The 18,320-nt window shown below is 40.6% G+C and overlaps 1 protein-coding gene across 1 annotated transcript in view; it reads left to right on the top strand.

Moving 5' to 3' along the window:
- csmd2 (CUB and Sushi multiple domains 2) overlaps positions 1 to 18,320 on the top strand; it is a 284,867-nt gene that overhangs the window by 35,091 nt on the left and 231,456 nt on the right. Inside the window, exon 3 of the mRNA XM_050034139.1 lies at positions 17,304 to 17,416. Coding sequence (XP_049890096.1) covers positions 17,304 to 17,416 — 113 coding nt within the window. The remainder of the gene's footprint in view (positions 1 to 17,303; positions 17,417 to 18,320) is intronic.

Below are 18,320 nucleotides of genomic sequence, written 5' to 3' on the forward strand. Positions count from 1 at the left end.
ATTTTTAGCCCTTCTGTGCTGCGTGTCACACTTGAGTCAAAGGAATGCGCCAAATTTTGTGGAGGCCAGCCTGTTGAGCTGTTTAAACCTTCAGGGATGAAAACATAATCACTAAAAATAGAGGTATAATTTTGCCCATGTGGTGTTCCCTGCTCATATTTTAGACAATATTTGTTTCAAAAAATAACTCCATATTTATTCTTTTTGTCCTTGTACAGCCCCAGTTAATGAAATATTATATGTGATTGTTGAAGAGCAACATGTTAAAAGGGAGAACTGGAATTATGTTCTTTTCATAAAACTAGAGTCTGTCTATGCAGTAGAAAGACTCAAATACTTTTGAAATTGGTGCTACATGATCAGAGAAAGCAGAGAAAAAGAGCTGTAGCAATCCTTTTTGCTCAAAAGGAAAAAATCTACAACTACCAGAATGCATTGCACCATACCAAATCAATAAAGCTAAGGCAAGCCTGTCTGTTCTGACAGAGGAAACAATATGGTGGCCGGCTGGTTACAAATGTTACAAAAGTCTGAAATTGCAGTAGCAGAATGCTAGTTCATATTTTATCAGCACTGCCCGGACTTACAGTTTTTACAATACAGGAAACAGTATGGCACCCACTTCCTGTTTACAGATTCTCATGTTACAGCCAAACAGTGCACTAAAATATGTTTCTGGAGACATTTTATGACAGAAATAGGCAATGCTGTAACATAATCTTGGTTTATATTTAATCAGCACTGCCTAGTTTTACAGTTTATAATTTTGAGTTTGACAGAGAAAGGAGCTGGTGTCTCTCTCGATTCACTTCTACACTCTTTGTGTCCATCATGGCGGGAATATGTAAATGTGGAAGTGCAATCTGTAGTTCAAGCAACAGCTCTAGAGCTAGCGAAAATCCGCCAGATGACGCAAAACATGTCATTTTTGAGGCGGATTTGATCTGGGAGGTGGTCAAGGAGAGCTGGGTACTGGGAAGATGGAGGGAAGTTTACCACAGTTCATTCACTCATACTCCCCACATTGTTATGATAGAAAGATGGTTGAAAATCAAAACAGTATCCCTTTAAATAATCTTAGTTATCTTAGCCACAGTTCTAGCTCAACTTAAACTTGCCATTTAATTTGACTACTGTTGATGTACAAAGAAGAAGCCTGATGAAGACCCAATAGGGTCGAAAGCTTGCAGCTTTGAACCAAATAAAAGCGGAAGTGTGTGGACACTTTCCTTCTTTTTTGACTACTGTTGATATCCCAGTATACAAGCATCAGAGGGCAATCGATTTATTGACCAAAATATGTCTGACTCTGCTGTGATAGGTGGTGATATGCCCCCTTTCATCTTGCTATTATTGGACCTTTTTCCAGTTGACCTATTACATCACAGACCGGATAATCACTATTCTGTGTTTTCCTCACATCTATCTATTTTGAAATATTTAACTCTTTCGGCTGACACAGCATGAACTGTCCAAAACTGCACGGCTCTGGATGTAGATTTCACCATGTTGTTACCAGCTTCTTCGTCTGTTGCACATTTAATGCAACTACCGACAACTTTCGTGCCAAAGCCTGGGACATAATCTGTGGAGCATGTGCACAGTGCCTCTGCCAGTTTGGGTCTGATTGACTCTACATGCAGGAGTTCGACTCCCAATCACATTATCTAGGTGTGTTAGTCTGGCTTTGAGAAATTCAATTTAGTATAATTTCAGTCAGACTAACGTGTACATGTTTTTTAAAAGTCTGGTTTTAGGTGGACTAACAATAAAGCAATTATCTCTAATGCCATGTAAATGCATTGACTGTTGTCTTGACTACGGAGGACTGCTTTTGTTAGAAAGTGATTAACTATGGGTAAGAGAGCAGCAGAGATTGCTGCCCATGCCAGCACATTAGGATGCTCAGGTGAAATGTTCCAAAATTAGACTTGGCCAGATCAGATATAGTGTGTTAATGATGTCTTATTTCGAAAATGTTGTGATCTATAATATAATAAATGTTGGCAACTTTACACAGCTCAAATTAAACATTCATCATTAGTCATTGATTTGCTAATGATGACCTTGTGTTGACTGATGCAAGCGTTATCCAAATACTCCTGTATACAGTACTTGTAGTAATTGGTTGAACCTGACAGGTATTCAGTGTACAGAGCAATAACACACAATACGACAGCAACTAAGACAATGCCACAAATTTCATGATATAAATTGATAAACACCACCTAACAAAGGGATGGTGGGAGGCGGATGTTATGCTTTTCTCACTGCGGGGGATTCACTTTGTTGATTTGCATGACAACTTATGCAAATCACGTCAGTCACGATTTTGCAGTTGCAACACCTAAGGCACAGTGCAACTCGCGAGTGCGCATGTGCAGCAGTTTTAACAAGTGCAGCATGTCTTGGTAAAGCATTGTGGAAGAAGAGGAGGAAAGTGGGAAGAAGCATTGTCATGGATTTTTCACTGCTTGCTTGACTTCTCTTTGTTTCCAGTTATTTGGTATTGATCAGGCTGTGAAAAAGAGTGTAATTTTCAATGATGACTATAAACCTGACAATCTATAATTTTTGCGAAAGGGGGCAATACTTAAATAAAAACAGTCTGCTGTTTCACGCTTGCACAAATTGCACAGTAGCAACCGTTTTTCCTGAAACTGTGTCACAGGAACATTCCAATTTTTCACAATTTGGTAGAGGAAGACAGTGAACGTGGGTGAAATTAAAAAATATGTTTATTTTATTTTATTTTAGTTATTGTGCCCTACCTTTACTACATTTAAGGAGAAAGCTACTTGATTGAGTCGTCAGTATTTGATCAGTATTTAACGACTTGGAAATGAGAGTAAACAATTAACTATGTTCCTCCAAAGTCACACAGTGCAGCACCTTTAAGAGCTACAGGAGATTAAGAGCTTCAGAGGATTTCACTACCAGTAAAATCACTATTCAACCAACAATGGACAACATGCTTTTAACTAGCAGCACATTACAGCAGGTTAATGATGATTAAGTGGTCAGGTCAATGCTCACCAGTGGAAGACTGCTTTGAAAAACCTAGTGTCTGTTTAGCAAACAGTACACAAAAACCACATTAAGCGCTCCGGTCCTTAGAGCAGCAGGCTCTTTGTCACATCCTGATACATCTGTGGCTGCTCTCTTCATAGATAATAATGACAAAAAGTCATTTCACTCATGCTCTACACTTAAGCACCCACACGTACTACAGTTCATCAATCAGTTTATCTGATAAAAAGCAGCTACTCCTTCACCTCCTTGTTTCCTGCGGTGATCTGTAGCTCCAATATGCTTCACTGTGTTACACATAATGCTGTCTCAAACGCAAGTAGTGATGAGCACCTATCACATGCATGCTCTCAAGCACAATGCAAAAACTTATAATCATCTCTCCAGCCAAAACATTTTAAAGAAGACAGTGACAAGAGCTCTTTATTTCTCATGCTACTATTTTTTAAATAACATGGTTTGCTGTATAATTTTCTTGTCATGTGTGATTATCACGTCTTCCTTTTGAAAAGTAATTCAACTAACTGGTGGTTCGATAATGGACAAAGATACAACCTATTTGTTGCTCTACGTGGTGTCTCGCATGCAAGGAGCCATCTTGCCTGGTTCAGATGAGGTTTGCCTCCATATGAAAACATCCAAATTTAACACACCTGCAAGCAAAAACACATCAAGCAGAGCACACAACACACTGATACAATGAGGACTTGTCTACCTGCTGGGCAATTTCAGTCCTGATTGAAGGAGGAACTGCGAAACCTGTGGCTCACATCCTGATTGTCTTCACTGCCAAATTTGTTGCAGCCAAACAGGGTGAAATAGATTACATAAGTGTCCTGACAAAACTGCAGGAGTTTAAAGCTGATAGCTCACTTCTGTAAAGCCCCTTTCCCACTGGACAAAAACCCCACTGACTGGCCCACTAATGTCTGACTTTTGTATTTGATAGGAGAGATTACAATTGAGATTTACTCATGGGACAAAGGACTCTGCAGTAGCCATGGGTATTTATCGGCTCTAGCTTCAGTTGCTGTTAATTTTAGCCCCTTTGTCAGTGAGATGCAATGATGCAATGGTGGAAAAGCAGTGTTACTGTGTGGGTCACATGAGAAATGCAGTCACTGTTATCAGTATATGCAACTAAAAAATCCCCTGCTGAGTTTATCCCGCCAATCTTGGATAAAATGTAAGATGTAAATGCTTTGTTGAAGTATATGTTGTATATTGTGTATGTCCCAATGGGATATCTGCAAATTTCAGTTATGTCAGCAATTTCTTGGTTGTTTTTTACAAGTTTAAGCACAAACTTCAACCACAGTCTCCAAAAAGACTGTCCATAGTTTGAGTTTAGCTTCTTTAAGTTCTTTTTTGAATCCTTCAGATCTCTCCTATACTCTCACTGCACAAAAAGAGAAAACAGAATACACACAAACACTAAAAAGCCAACAAAACAATATGGCAGCATGAAACCTATGGTATTTGCCCCCCTTCCCCAACCACATACCCCAAAACAGAAGAAATACATTCCCTTTAGCTGTAATCTATGGGACTGTGAAGCACAGACGTTCTCCTTGTGCACCATTTGTTCCCTGGCTTAGGCAAATCCCTGGCATATTTTTTGCAGCTTGTGTTGATTTTGCTGTGTTTTTTTTCCTTCTCCTCAGCGTTGCTGCAGTCACGTTTTTCTTCCTTGATTTCACCCTTTTCCTTTGTTTTCTCTTGTTCATCCCTGGGAGACACAGAGCATAGCAGTCTAATTAGTTATCCAAACACCTTGTGAAACGTGATAATGGATAAAGCACACACATTGTGCACGCACGCACACACACATATCCCAAACGTGCACACTAGCAGTGCTGTGTCAAAAGGATTTGCCTGGCATGTAATTAGACACTTGTTGCATGTGACCAGTTGCACTCGTGCTTATTTAGCGGTTGAAAAGGCGAAGGTTAACGCTCCAAATTCTGATGTAAACACACTGGACTCCATCAAACAGGATGTAAATCAGTCTACAGAAATACATACAGCACAGTGCAGAGATACCGAGGACTTAATAGAACAGATTAACTCTCCACTCTCCATATCAAAAAAGACAGAAATAAGAGATAGAGGGCATTAATGTAAGATCTACAGGCACAGAGGGACGAAAGGAGAGACCGCTGACAGTACACAGAAACAAGACGAATGGAATATGAGTAAATCAGTGTTTGTGAGAGCCTGCAGCTAATTCTAGATCAGTACCAGCGCTGTACTTCTGTAGCACACAAACACACTGCACACACCCTCCTCTCTCTTTTCCCTCGCTGTCTCCTTCCCTCTGCTGCTCTTTGATCATCATTGCCACAGGAATGAAAGAAGAGCGACGGGTAGAAAGTAAATAGCATTGGTCGGGCGCTCCATCGGTCACCGTGTCCCTGTTAGCCCTGCTGGCTAATCAGATCTTCTGCCCAACCTTGTTTTGGAGTTTATTAGTGGCATCCCTCTGCGGAGTGACGGAGAAACTAAAGATCACAGCGGGAGGGTGAGAGAGAGAGAAAGATAGCAGTTTGAATATAGATTCAAAGCTTCGTGCAATGTCTTTGGAAGGAACCTCAATGGAGTAGACCTAAAGCCTTGTAGAAACCTTGTAGAGCAGGCATGCATTAATGCACATATGTATATGCAAACACGCTCCTTATCCATAGAGTCTTTATATGAACAAGAAATGCCTCACACGCTACATGACCAAACATATGTAGACACCTCGATATTCCACCCATCTGGGATTGTTGAACATTAGTAGTACTAGAACATCAGAGAGGTGAGGCACTGATGGTTGGAGGCCTGGTTGGTGTTCCAATTCATCTCAAAGGGGTGTGGATGCAGTTGGGCGAATCCTTAATTTAGGTTAACTATAAATGTAATGACTAGCTATACTTTAGCCACTACAGGTTGCTAATTGGCTGAATTGTTCAGATGTGTACTCAGATCATTACTCCTAATCTTTACCAATGCTGTATATCATCATAAGTTTATTTTCTCACCGTTGTCCATAGTGTCCGTACAACTTCCAATAACTTTCAACACACACTTCCAATAAATAACAGCCATACTCCGAGCACAGTCGAAAACTGTTTGCCGCCTAACATCAGCAACACCTGTGCTCACTGGAATGAACTTAAATACCATGGCCTGCCTCAGCCTTTGACGTAAGCCCCCTAGTGGCGTGGTGGGATACTACATTTCACACAAATCAAACATTTGGCTCCAGTGAGTTTCAAATAATGAGGTAAGCATGTGTAAAAGTAGTTACTGTGAGCATAATCGTAGGCCTCAAAGTGTTCTCAATACTCTGTCTCCAATGTTTTTTTTTAATTTGACTACAAGATGACGTCAGATTGTGACAGATTTCTTTCTATGGTCATCTGCTCCAGGCACACTACATCACATAGCCTGCACTGCTACATGTAGCTCTACCCTAACACAAGGGAAACATCTTATCTTGTTTGCCAGTCTTTTTAATGTTTTCAAAGTTCATGCCATTAAGGAGAATCTGGGCTTTTTCGGGAGTGGGGCTTAAAAACTCCGGCGCTAAAAAAACAGAGCATCTCAGACAGATGGTGAATACTTGCATGCCAGCACAGACAGCATGAGAAAAATCTATTTTTTTTATGGTTATAGGTCTAGTGTGTAGGTCTAGTGGCATCTAGTGGTAAGGTTGCAGATTGCAACCAACTGAAATTCCACCTGTGTGCTATGCGTGTAGAAGAACTATGGTGGTCAATGTGAGGAAAAGAATAGCCCTATGTAGAGTCAGTGTTTGGTTTGTCTGTTCTGGGCTAATGTAGAACAACATGGCAGACTATGTGGAAGAGGACTCAATCTATTTGTAGATAGAAATCAGGTGTGTCCAAACTTTTTTGAATGGGGGCCAGATAAAACAATGTGAAAATACTTTGGGGCGGGCCAAACTGATTCTCACATCAAATGGGTTTAAAAAATGCAATCATTTTTATCTCTTAATGAACCATTACTACTTGATGCCTGTCTATAAACTGTATGATAGTCCTATAATTGTGAGGTGAAGGGTAAAAATGTGAAGTGATCTTGCTCAGTTAACCATTATTGTGCAAAGGGCCACATATGGTATATTCTGAAAGTCAAGCTGAGGGCCGATTAAAATTGGTCTGCAGGCCACAATTGGCCCCTGGGCCAGACTTTGGACATGCCTGATATAAATTCTGACGTAACAAAAACACAACAATTACTATTTTCAGGCAATTCCAAACTAATGAAAACACAGGGATATTATGCACCATTTCTGCCCCAAGATGCCCCTCAATCCTGCACACTGGACCTTTAAAGCATGTTCTAGTACAAGCTCAAAATACCAGTTTAAACCTAAAAATGAACACAATAGGTCCCCTCTAAGGTCTGGGATCTGTGCACGCCAGTCAGGTTTTTCCAAACCAAACCTAAAGACCCATTTCTACATGGATCTGGCTCCTCAGCATTGCATTCTGTGGCATTAGGATTTGCCCACCCCATTGAAATGATCCATGAAAAACTATCCCATGGTCCTCTACCTTTGAATCACTGCCCACATCTCTCATTTATTCAGTGATTCAAATACGTTTGGTGGTGTGTCAATTGATGGATATTTCATCCAGATGGAAAAACAGTCTTCCAGAGCTTTTCAGGCAGGGGTGTCCACAAACATCTGGCTGCATATAGTAGCACAGAATGGGAACATAGGGCAGAGGATGAGTCAGATACACAGAGGGAAAGATACAGCATACAAGAAAAAGCCTCAACTTTTGAAAGAGGGATTGGGTGTGTGCTTTACTAAGTGGCAAATGGCTGCATCTGATTAAATAACATATCCTTTTAATCTGAGCGATTCTGGGGGAAGGCAACGTTGCACTCAGCCGTTACCCAAGTGTACATTAGTGGTTTGTTTGTTTGTTTCTTTTATCACTCGCATTTCCATCATGCCACATTCCTCGCACCGCTACACTAAGCCAACTCTGTCCGTTACTCATCAAAATCTTGCTGCTTGAAAGGCTGACTCACCGACACATTATTTGATCTTCTCCGCGCTCTGCGTTATATAACCTGTTTATTTAAGCATTACTGGACCTTCACACTACTACTGTTGCTCATGTTATTTTTGCATAGCTGATTCTTTAACAACTACGATTATGACTGCAACTATAGTCGTAAAGTAATGATAATCATTTATTTGTGCATTTACCAAACACCCCCAACCTTTATAAATATTTAGAGATAATAAACATGAGTTTGTAAGGTCAAATAAAAAGTAGACACCTTATAATGCAACATATATGAATATCTCGAAATGTAAGATGGCCGTTTAGAATTTGTGCTCACTCTTGAGGAAGTTCTTTCACCTTGTTTCGTGTTTGCTTTCAATTGGCTCTCTTCCGTCTGTCCTTTCTCTCCCCTTGATCATTTACTGCATCCCTGTGTGTCATAATTGCTCCATCTACTCACACACACATACAAAAACACAGACCTGTGCACCGGTACAGCGAGTAAACAACAGCATATCTCATGGCTACCACTTAGCTTTGTCACTCTCCTAGGGGCGAGAGTGGCACGACATTGAATTACTTTTATTCTATCCCTAATTGTTTTCTGCCCGAGGATTATTGCAAAGCGATTTGTGCGGAGCAGAGGGAAACACGGTGGACTCGTGAACGTCACCTTGTTTCATTTGTCAGCCTTGATTTGTTTGCTGTAAGCGTAATTGACTTATGTCTCTACAACAGGGAGAACAAATGAACAAAGAATCCAATTCTTTTCGTACTTGGTTTTCCTTTACTGCCTGAGCCTTTATGTCGTTTGTTTGCAGATTGAATACCGAGGCATCCAATTATGGAGCTTTTTATGATAAACATTATGTCCATAAATGCATATTTGTTAGCAAAACAAGCAATGTTGTGAAGGATTGAAGTATTTAAATAGTAATTCAAGTACCACGCATGGACTTTTGCGCTAGCATTATCGGCTATCTGTATGTAATCCCAAAAACCAGAGGGACTGTGCAGCCCTCCGTGTTGCCTCACAGGTATCCACAGCGTTGAGCAGATGCAGATAGCATCTGGGCAATGTAATACACCGTTAATGGAGTGCAGATAGCTCGAAGATAAACCAGTCACATCACTCACTCACTCACTGACCAGCAGATACTCCAGGGGAAGTAAAGTTGTGTGTGTGTGTGTATGTGTCTGTGTGAAAGCCATAACTCCATACTTACTCCAACCCTTAGGTAGAATTAGATTTAAGAAAGAGATATGATTTAAGAATATGGAGCACTTATCTCTGGTAAAAACTCCCTCCACTCGTTTGCATGCGCACATCCTTTGATTTCGCTGGTGATGACTTTAGCTATTCTGTACAGCAAATGGCAGCTAATCAGTCCTGTGTTGCCACCCGTGTCTTTTTATGGCCCCAAAATGAACACAGCTGATGAGTAAGGCATCTTATCACCGTTCTGACACCGTAAATTATTCACTTGTTTTCATCATTGCATTGGTTTTGTCTCTTGTCCTCATTTCGTTCCCCTCTCGGAAGTTCATGTTATTCCATTATTTTGCCTTTTTTTTGCAGCCAAACCACACACACACACACACACACACATACACACACTTCTATTTAGCCATTGCTACTTTTTCTGTAGTGCCTCATCTGTTCAAATCTCCTCGAGTCACTGCTAATATTTTCTCCTCCCACTCCTCCTCTCACCTTCCCTTCCGCTCTGCTTTTTCCTTTATATCAGCCTCTCCCTCTCCCTCACCATCTCCCCCTCTTCCTCCAGAGACATTGGTTTGTTAATGACTTCACTGCAGTTTGTCTCTCAGTTGGCGCTGACTGCGGTTGATTATCTCACCATCAGCATTCGGCGTCAGAGACATCTGAGAGAGACTCTCCCACCCTTGCCGCTCCGCCGCGATGCGCAAATACCATGTGATGTCACGCGCGTGCGAATATTAACGAGCGACCGCATGCTACAGCCCGTCGTTCTCTCACGAGACAGACATAAAGAATCAGCCCGTTTGATTCAAAAAGGCGTCAGTCTTGTTTGAAATCGCGTTGGCATCTGCAGGAAGCTGTTTACAGTATGAGACTTGCAAATTGTTGCTGCCTCTAGCGAAGTTCACCTTTGTTGTGGAGCTGCACGCTTTCTGCACTATGTGATGTGATGATGAAAAGCCCGACCTCGCAGAAATACGGCACATTACAAAGTCCACATTTGCAGTTATAAACATGTTAGATGTTGCAACGTCTTCTTCTCCTGCAAAACTACTAACTGCCATGATTACTGGTAACACTTTTGCAGCCTTCCAGACTGCATAACAGGAATTTAAACTGAAATTGAGAGCGCTCAAGGCTAACCATAAAACTCCATCAAGGCCAGATCACGCCCTTGGGCAAAGTGACGCGGTACATTACAGCTTACCCAAAAAAAGAAAGGATAAGAAGGCTGATAGAAATATAGTCTAATTGCTTGTGAAAGTCTTCCTATTTGCTGGAGGAATCAAATCATGTGTGTGGGAACGGAGTGCCATTTTAACCTCCGCTAGGCTACACGGTCAGCTTTTTTTTTCACTGTAAGTAGAGCCAGCGATGAGTCATACACAGAGACACACACACTGAACGGCAACAGTTATATTTCCATCCTTTTTAAAAGCAACAACAAGGAAAGGAGCCTGATTTAGCAATTGAAATATATATTCCATTTGCCAAAAACATGCTGGAACTGGAGGCATTCTTGTGTGTTTGTGTGTGTGTGTGTGTGTGTGTGTGTGTGTGTGTGTGTGTGTGTTGCAATGCTTGGGCACTGGTTCTCAGCATTTCTGTTAGTGTGATAGGCAGTCAGTGGAGAGTTAGAGCTTACAGAGCACAACGGAGCATCAGCCCCTGGCCTTGACCACTGACAAGTTATAGCAGCACAGGGTCCTGTAAGAACACCCCCATACACACACACTCGCTCGCACAAATACACATAAAATACACACGTAGTTCTTGACTCTGCACTTCACCTCCCTCTCTCCCTGTCTCTCTCTTACCACCCATCATTTATTGGCTAATGTCTCCCCTCTACTCAGCCATCAAAATCTTGCTGCTGTATCTATTTTTCTTTTTTTTTTCCTTTCCCTCCTCCTCCCTCTTCCCTCCTTCTGGGGGAAAATCAGCTGTATCAGCACTGTGCTTACCTTCCGCCCTGAGAACATTCACTCACACACACACACACACACACACTCACTGAGTGAATAAGATTAAAGGACCAATGACCTGATTTAGTCTCTGTCTGTTTACAGCTGTAAACACGCATATATTTGGAAGGGGGAAGATAACAACACAAACACACACACCAAAATGTTCCAATGAATAAAACCGCATGTCCGTGTGTGTGTGTGTGTGTGTGTGTGTGTGTGTGAGCATGGATCCTTGACTAGCTGTACAGCCTAATGAAGGAGTTTCTCACCATGACTCATCCTCACTCAGCTCAGGCTCATGGTTGGTACATTCCCACGTACTGATGTGTCTCTCTCACCTCCCTACTTTTTCACATTCTGCCCTGCCTCAACCTGCTCTTCAACGTCGCCATCTCCTCATTACAATATCTGCACTCTTTTCATATACAGCCATCCTCCTGCACATATGCTCTGTCTCCTTCTCTGTCTGTCTCCCTCTCTCACTTGTTCCCATGGGTGGCGGTGGGATAATTGGAAGCAGAGGTTCTTCCTTGAGATGATGCTGAGGCCAGTCAGGTGGAAAGCCCTCTTAATAGACCTCTGCTCTCCCCATGCGCACACACACCCATGTGCTTATGCAAACACTTGCATATACTGTTGAGTGTGAATGCAGCCATGCACACCTATTCTTCTCCTCGGAGACCCTCATTTCTGGGATTACGCAGCTTTCCCAACAGGAGCAACAGCCAATGATTTCCTATAACTCTGCTATTTTTCTTAACTTCTCTATCCTCCCTCTTTCTGTCTTTTTCTGCCCCTCACTCTCTTCCCTCCCTCCATCAGTTTACCACTCACTCGAGACACCTGCGCTGCAAATCCATTCTTTTGTATCGCTCACTTGCAATCATATCTCGCATCTTTTCCTTGATAACAGGCAATCCCCAAGCTGGCTTTTTCACAATACCGGCTGCACGCTTCAGATTGCCACAGCCCATATCACATTGCAATATTTAATCTCCCTTCGCATGTGAAGCCAGTTTCGCCGTGTTTTCTGACGGTATCCATTTTGTTTTCTCTTAGCCTGGAAAAATGATTTGGGGCCGTGTCTGGCTTATGCCAGATGATCACGATTTGGATGCGGCAAGAATCCCTCCCAGTTTGTAACCCCCCCACCCCCACCCCCGCCCCCCCACTCACCCTTTCAGCCCCTCCATCATACCCTTTATCAACCCCCCCCTTCCCGGCAGTGCGCTGCTGAACCAAGATGGCTGCCTTCCAACTCAATTTGTGGTCAGCGAAGGGGCTATTTGCATGAACATGTGTCCCATCGTTTAGCTGATATCCCACCGTGACAATCTCACAGAGAGGAGTGAAATCATGCATATATTACAGTCCTCTTTCCTTTTTGGTTCAATTCATCTCTCCTGCACTGGCGTTTTGCAATTTTTCCCCACCTCCAATGTGGTACTTAAGGATTAAGTGAAACACTGAGGCCTCTCTTAACACCGAGAGATAAAAGGGAGGGATGTAATAGATTGTAAAAAGTGGGATACACATGTGGCGAGAGAGCGCATGTGGGAACACAAAATGAAAATTAAAGTGGCACTCGGGAAGGGAAATTCTGAGGATGAGCTAAAAGTCAGGAGAACAACATTGTCCTTTATTAAAATCAGTAAATCAGGGATCTATAATGTGCACACACACATTTATGTCTATGCACACACGAATCAACCTGTGGTGACTGGCAACAAATGAACAGTGGATACCTGTTTTTTAATTAGGATGTGCCTGTGTATGTGAGCACTGCCAGTATGTGGGTGGCAAACATGTTAAATGGATTAAATAGCCGAACCTGGTAGAGCTGCTGTGGAAAGCTGGTACTAATAAGACAAGGCTCATTATTCAAAACTCTATTACTTGTTTCCAACATAATTTTGGTACACTGGTTATAGGTCCCTCAGAGGTTGTGTTTGCAACCCTAGTCATTATGGTACTTTATTAACATCTCAAAATATAGTGATTCTGTCCACTCTTACCACTAAAGATCAGGATAACTTGACAATTTGACTGGTCTAGAATGACTGGTTCATCGATCTGCATTATATCTAGTAGGTTTTTCAGTGGTTTTAATCAGTTAAATCAAAGTAGTGATGATATTGCTATTTAAAGGGGAACATCCCCTAAATGAATAACCAAAGAAGTTAGTCTCAAAGTTGTGATGTCATTAGATATGAATATGGACCAACACATATCCAAATGAGCTCTATTCAATTGTAGTTTTTTCAGATGTGAAACAGAAAATGTGCCCATATACTCAGAACACTCCCCTGGATGCTTTCAGTGTCATCTTTAACATTTCTGCATTCACTGTCTATGACTTTATACTCCATGACATCACAAATACAACACATGACATGAATAAAGATCTAAATCACTGGTACCTCTTACAAAGGGGGAAAAAAAATCATAATCAAAGTTTTCAACCTCTGGGATTTGCCACTACTCTGTTTTCATATTAGTATTCTATCCTCAGTTCTCCCGTAGAAGGTCGTTTATATCTCTATATTATATAAAGTCATTAAATGGCTTTCATATTCCCTCATACATACTTCATTTATTTTTCAAGGTATGTGTTATTTTCTCCAATGCCATACATGCATACAATGCCATAAGCTATAGTTGATACTTAGGCTATAGTTCGTTTTGCCTGCGGTATAGCAAAGTAAATACATTCTTTAATTCTCAAAGATATTGTTAATGGATATATGTGTAGCAATATCATTTTTGAGTCTAATGAGATATTCATGGGCAGAATAATCATGATTTTATTAATCACTTCCTTCCAGAACGTTTTAATTCTTTCCCAGATGAAGTGTATAAATATTCCCTGAGCCGCATTACATTTAGAACATGTGTCCGGTATATTGTTTTTTTATGTATTCAATTTTTCAGGTGTTATATAGGTCTGCATTTACCAATTACATTGAAGTTACTTTAGATTTGTGTTAGCTGTTTGTGTTTGGTCCTCTCATTATCTGAAATATCCACGTTTAGATCGGCCCTCCATGCATGATGTTTAAATCTGTTTAGAACCAGATGCAAGCCAGCTGTAAATTAGCCTAATTAATAATAATAATAATAATAATAAATATTTCCTCCAAGGATGAAATTGAAGGAATTGCCAATGACTGATTTTGTATAGAGAAAATAAAGCTCCTTTATTGCAGGTATTTAAAAAATGTGTCTTTGGAATATTAGGGCAGCATGACTTTATATCTATCCATGGTGGGATATCTTCAGTAGGAAACTGAACTTTACAGTCCTCAACTGGAATGCCAAATAATACCAGTAGAGATTTGGACACTAGAGGCCCCCCGGTGTCAAATGGGAGGTATAATGAGTTGGATCATGTTAACTACTTATTTATGGACTGTCTTTCACCATAGGAATAACATGTATGAATTTTGAAAATGGGCGTAGTCCCCTTTAAAGTTTTTTTTTTTTAACAGACTAGAAATTTTAAAAGCTTGATATTTTGTGACATATAGTCATTAGCAGCAATTATTACACATATTTATGGATATATTTAGTTTTATTGAAAACAGTTTCACGATAGTTAATGAAAACTCGCACGTGACAGTGGTTAGTAGTTCAGGCTCGAGATATGGACCAGCCCTGCACCAGGCCTTAAGCTTTCAGGATTGACCTTGACTGCTGAATAAATTATAGTCTCACAGACTGGAAATACCTGCTACTCATCAGCCAAAAACCCCGGAGTCTCTGATTCACAGGTGATAAACCTAAACTACAGAGGTATGCTGAGCTAAATGTTCAAAAACGAGATGCGGCCACTGCTACCTAGCTAGCAGCCATACTGCATAGTAAATGAGATAGCGTTAGCTAGCTAGCTAGCACTGAACAAGCTAACGTCGCCACGTTAAGGTTAGCTAACGGGTTAGCTGCTAAAACTATAAAGTCACAGAGAGACAGTTATGCTTTTAACTACAACACTTTTTAGCTTAGTGTAACTATTTGCATACTGCCAGCAGAGTTGGGTAACACTAGACAACAGCCAAGGTGAATTTTGTTGTGTGGCTAATTTGTTAATGCTAATTAGCTACAGGTGGTAAAAAGATACTGCGTCATATGTCACCGTCAAAATAAGGAGGGGAAAACTGCTCAAGTTATTTTAAATAAGGTAAGACTTTATTACTCCCACACAGGGGATATTTACACTTAAATATGACGGAAATAACTTTAAACGTCTATTTGAACTAACACTTATGCCATTAAAACACTAAAGTCATCCTGGAATTTATATAAAGGTTAGCTTCATGCTTAATAGTTTTCAGTGTCAAGTCAGCCTGCAATATTGGCATGACAAAACTACCAGTAAGTCACATTAAATACTGATAATGCCGTTTTACTGAGACAAGTGTCATCATAATGACAACTAATAATGACACATAAACACACTGAGAATGAACACTGAGAAAACTTGTGTACTTAAAAATAGCATAAGGATACTGTCACCTCAAAGCAACACTTGGAAGTTTCTTATGATGTTCTCCTTTGAGGATGTAGGATATTTAAATTTTTTACACAATCAGAACCATAAGATGAAATTAATACGATTTGTTTATTCTCCTATCTGTTGCAGAAAATAGAAAATGAAACATAAAGAGCATCACTTGTATGACAAGGGACTAAGACAGTAAAGACTGCTAAAAATATGATGTGTGTAAGAAGTGCCTTGGCACAATGGCATAATTCAGGCACTGTTTAAGCGCTGTCTTTGGTCTGCTGTCATGGTCTGAGGGCGTGTGTGCGTCATGCAAACCTGGGCCACTTGGCCACAGCATCAAAGATCATGCATGCATAACCGATATGTGTTGATACCATGGTATGGATTAAACCAACATGTGTCCTCACCTACAGGTGCTTGAAGTAATAACATTATATGACATTAAAAGATGAAAGCAGCTTGAGACACGTGATGCTGACAAATCCAAGAAAACCACCACATTGCATGAAATGCTTTTTTCTATATTCATATTTATAATTGAGCAATTATTGAACATCTGTGCGACTGAATCTTTACGCTGCAATAATCACTGTGACTCAAATAATCACTATGGTGGTTAAATGTTCTGTTTTTCACCAAGTGAAATTGCAAAAACTTTCTACAGAGTGGCTGCAGTTAACACAAGTATCCATATCTTTGATGAAGATTATTATTACTTGTTTTTTTGTTTTTTTTAACAAAAATGTCCTTTTTATATCTCCACACCTGTAGGAATATTTGCAGATGTATCTTCTATGATTGTTTATCTTTAAACTCCTGACAGGCTCTGCGGTCGTTCTAAATCTTAATAAAGATAAGCCAAGGTTAAGAAAGTTGAACTATTTTTACTCCTATGTCTAAAATTAGGCTCAAATATGTGTCACTCTGATCATTTTGGACAAGTTAGGACCAATTTCAGACTTAGAGATGTTTAATAAATATGGGTCCAGGTGAGAAAGAATACTGTGTTAGACTGATGGAAAAACAAGCCTTAAATCAACATCCAACATGAAAAGAACATTGAGTACTTAAGATACCTTTTAGACTGAGACATGGTGAGATGGACACTGCAGGTATAAATAGCACATATATTTTCTCCTCCAGGTAAATTGCAAATCTAAAAAGTACTCTTCAGCTATTAGAAACGGTTGTTGACTTAGAGACTGACAATTTTATGTTTGTTGTCTGTCCAGCTGTTTGTTCATTCCCACAGTGGCTGCTGTGTTTCTAATTTACTGCAGACATATGATTGCAGTTACTCTGTCTTCGCTGATGGAGAGAAATCTGTTGAGGCTTTCTGTCCTGTTGGGGTCTTGGCATTTTAATCATTTGTGTATGATTCAGAGCCTCGTTATACAAAAAGTTATCCTTGAATGCCGAAGGGAACAGCTGGTTTGATGGAAGTGGGCTTCATACCTGACCTTGCAACCAACTGTGCTGTTGATTGGATCTTTTTTTTTTTTTTTTTGAGTCTGACCGTTATTGTCCTTCTGTCCATTTGTTCTCAGGTTAACAGGGTTCCAGCTGCCTTCACCCATTGTGAGTACAGGCTCCAGGCTCACACTGTGGCTACTGTCTGACTACGCAGTCAGCGGGCAGGGATTTAAAGCTGTCTACGAAGGTAAAGTCCATGTTATTTGTCTCTGAGCCATGGGAAAAAGCGCTATGTTGTTGTTGTATTTTTTTCTTACAGCATGAATGTGGATGTGGTGAAATTTCTGTCATTTCTGCATTGCACTTATGGCAATAATTATGAATACAGTGGGATCTTTCAGCCACTCCTGTTCGTGTTTCATAGCTTAATGAAAAAAGGTTTCAGAGCTACTGAGCAACAAAAGAGACCAAACAAAGCGAATACAGTGCTAGCGTGCATTGAGCTAATTGTATCATCAGACGGTTTAATTTAAAGCCATCCTATCCAGCTAGGTTATCATCTCTCCCCTCCCAGGCCAAGGCTGGGACCTTTATCACGGTGACATGCAATGCTTTATGACCCATGGTAGGATGATATTAATGATGGCTTTCTTCAAACCCACGCAGGAGGAAAGGCGAGCTTAGGGAGGGGAAGGAAATACAAGCGAGTGACTAATTAGGCTAATTACCTGACAGGAGTTTGTCAGTCTTTTTTGAGATATTGCGAATGTGGGGATGTGGCTCAATGAAGCAACGTCAAGCGACTCGGGAGGCCCGAGACCACATTGCATGACTAGATAAAACCAAAGACAAAAGAGCAAAGGGACTGTTTGTTAACTCCACTGGGAGGCAATTGGGGCATCGTGTCTTTCTTTCTCACTGGTGGAAACCGGTCAGACCTGTCTCGCTTCTGACCTTGGATGATTAAACTGTCTCTTGCTTCAAATATGTTTGCAGAAACTTAAACAAGATAACTAAAGTCATTTTACACCGTGAATTATTCATTTTGGAATTTTACTACTTGAGCTACTACTTTTCCTTTTGTACTACATGCAGTCCAGCTTCTTAAATGTGAATATTTTCAGTTTTTTTACTCTTCTGAGACACTTAAA

This window comes from Epinephelus moara, chromosome 22, assembly GCF_006386435.1.
Source record: "Epinephelus moara isolate mb chromosome 22, YSFRI_EMoa_1.0, whole genome shotgun sequence".
Taxonomy (NCBI): Eukaryota; Metazoa; Chordata; class Actinopteri; order Perciformes; family Serranidae; genus Epinephelus; species Epinephelus moara.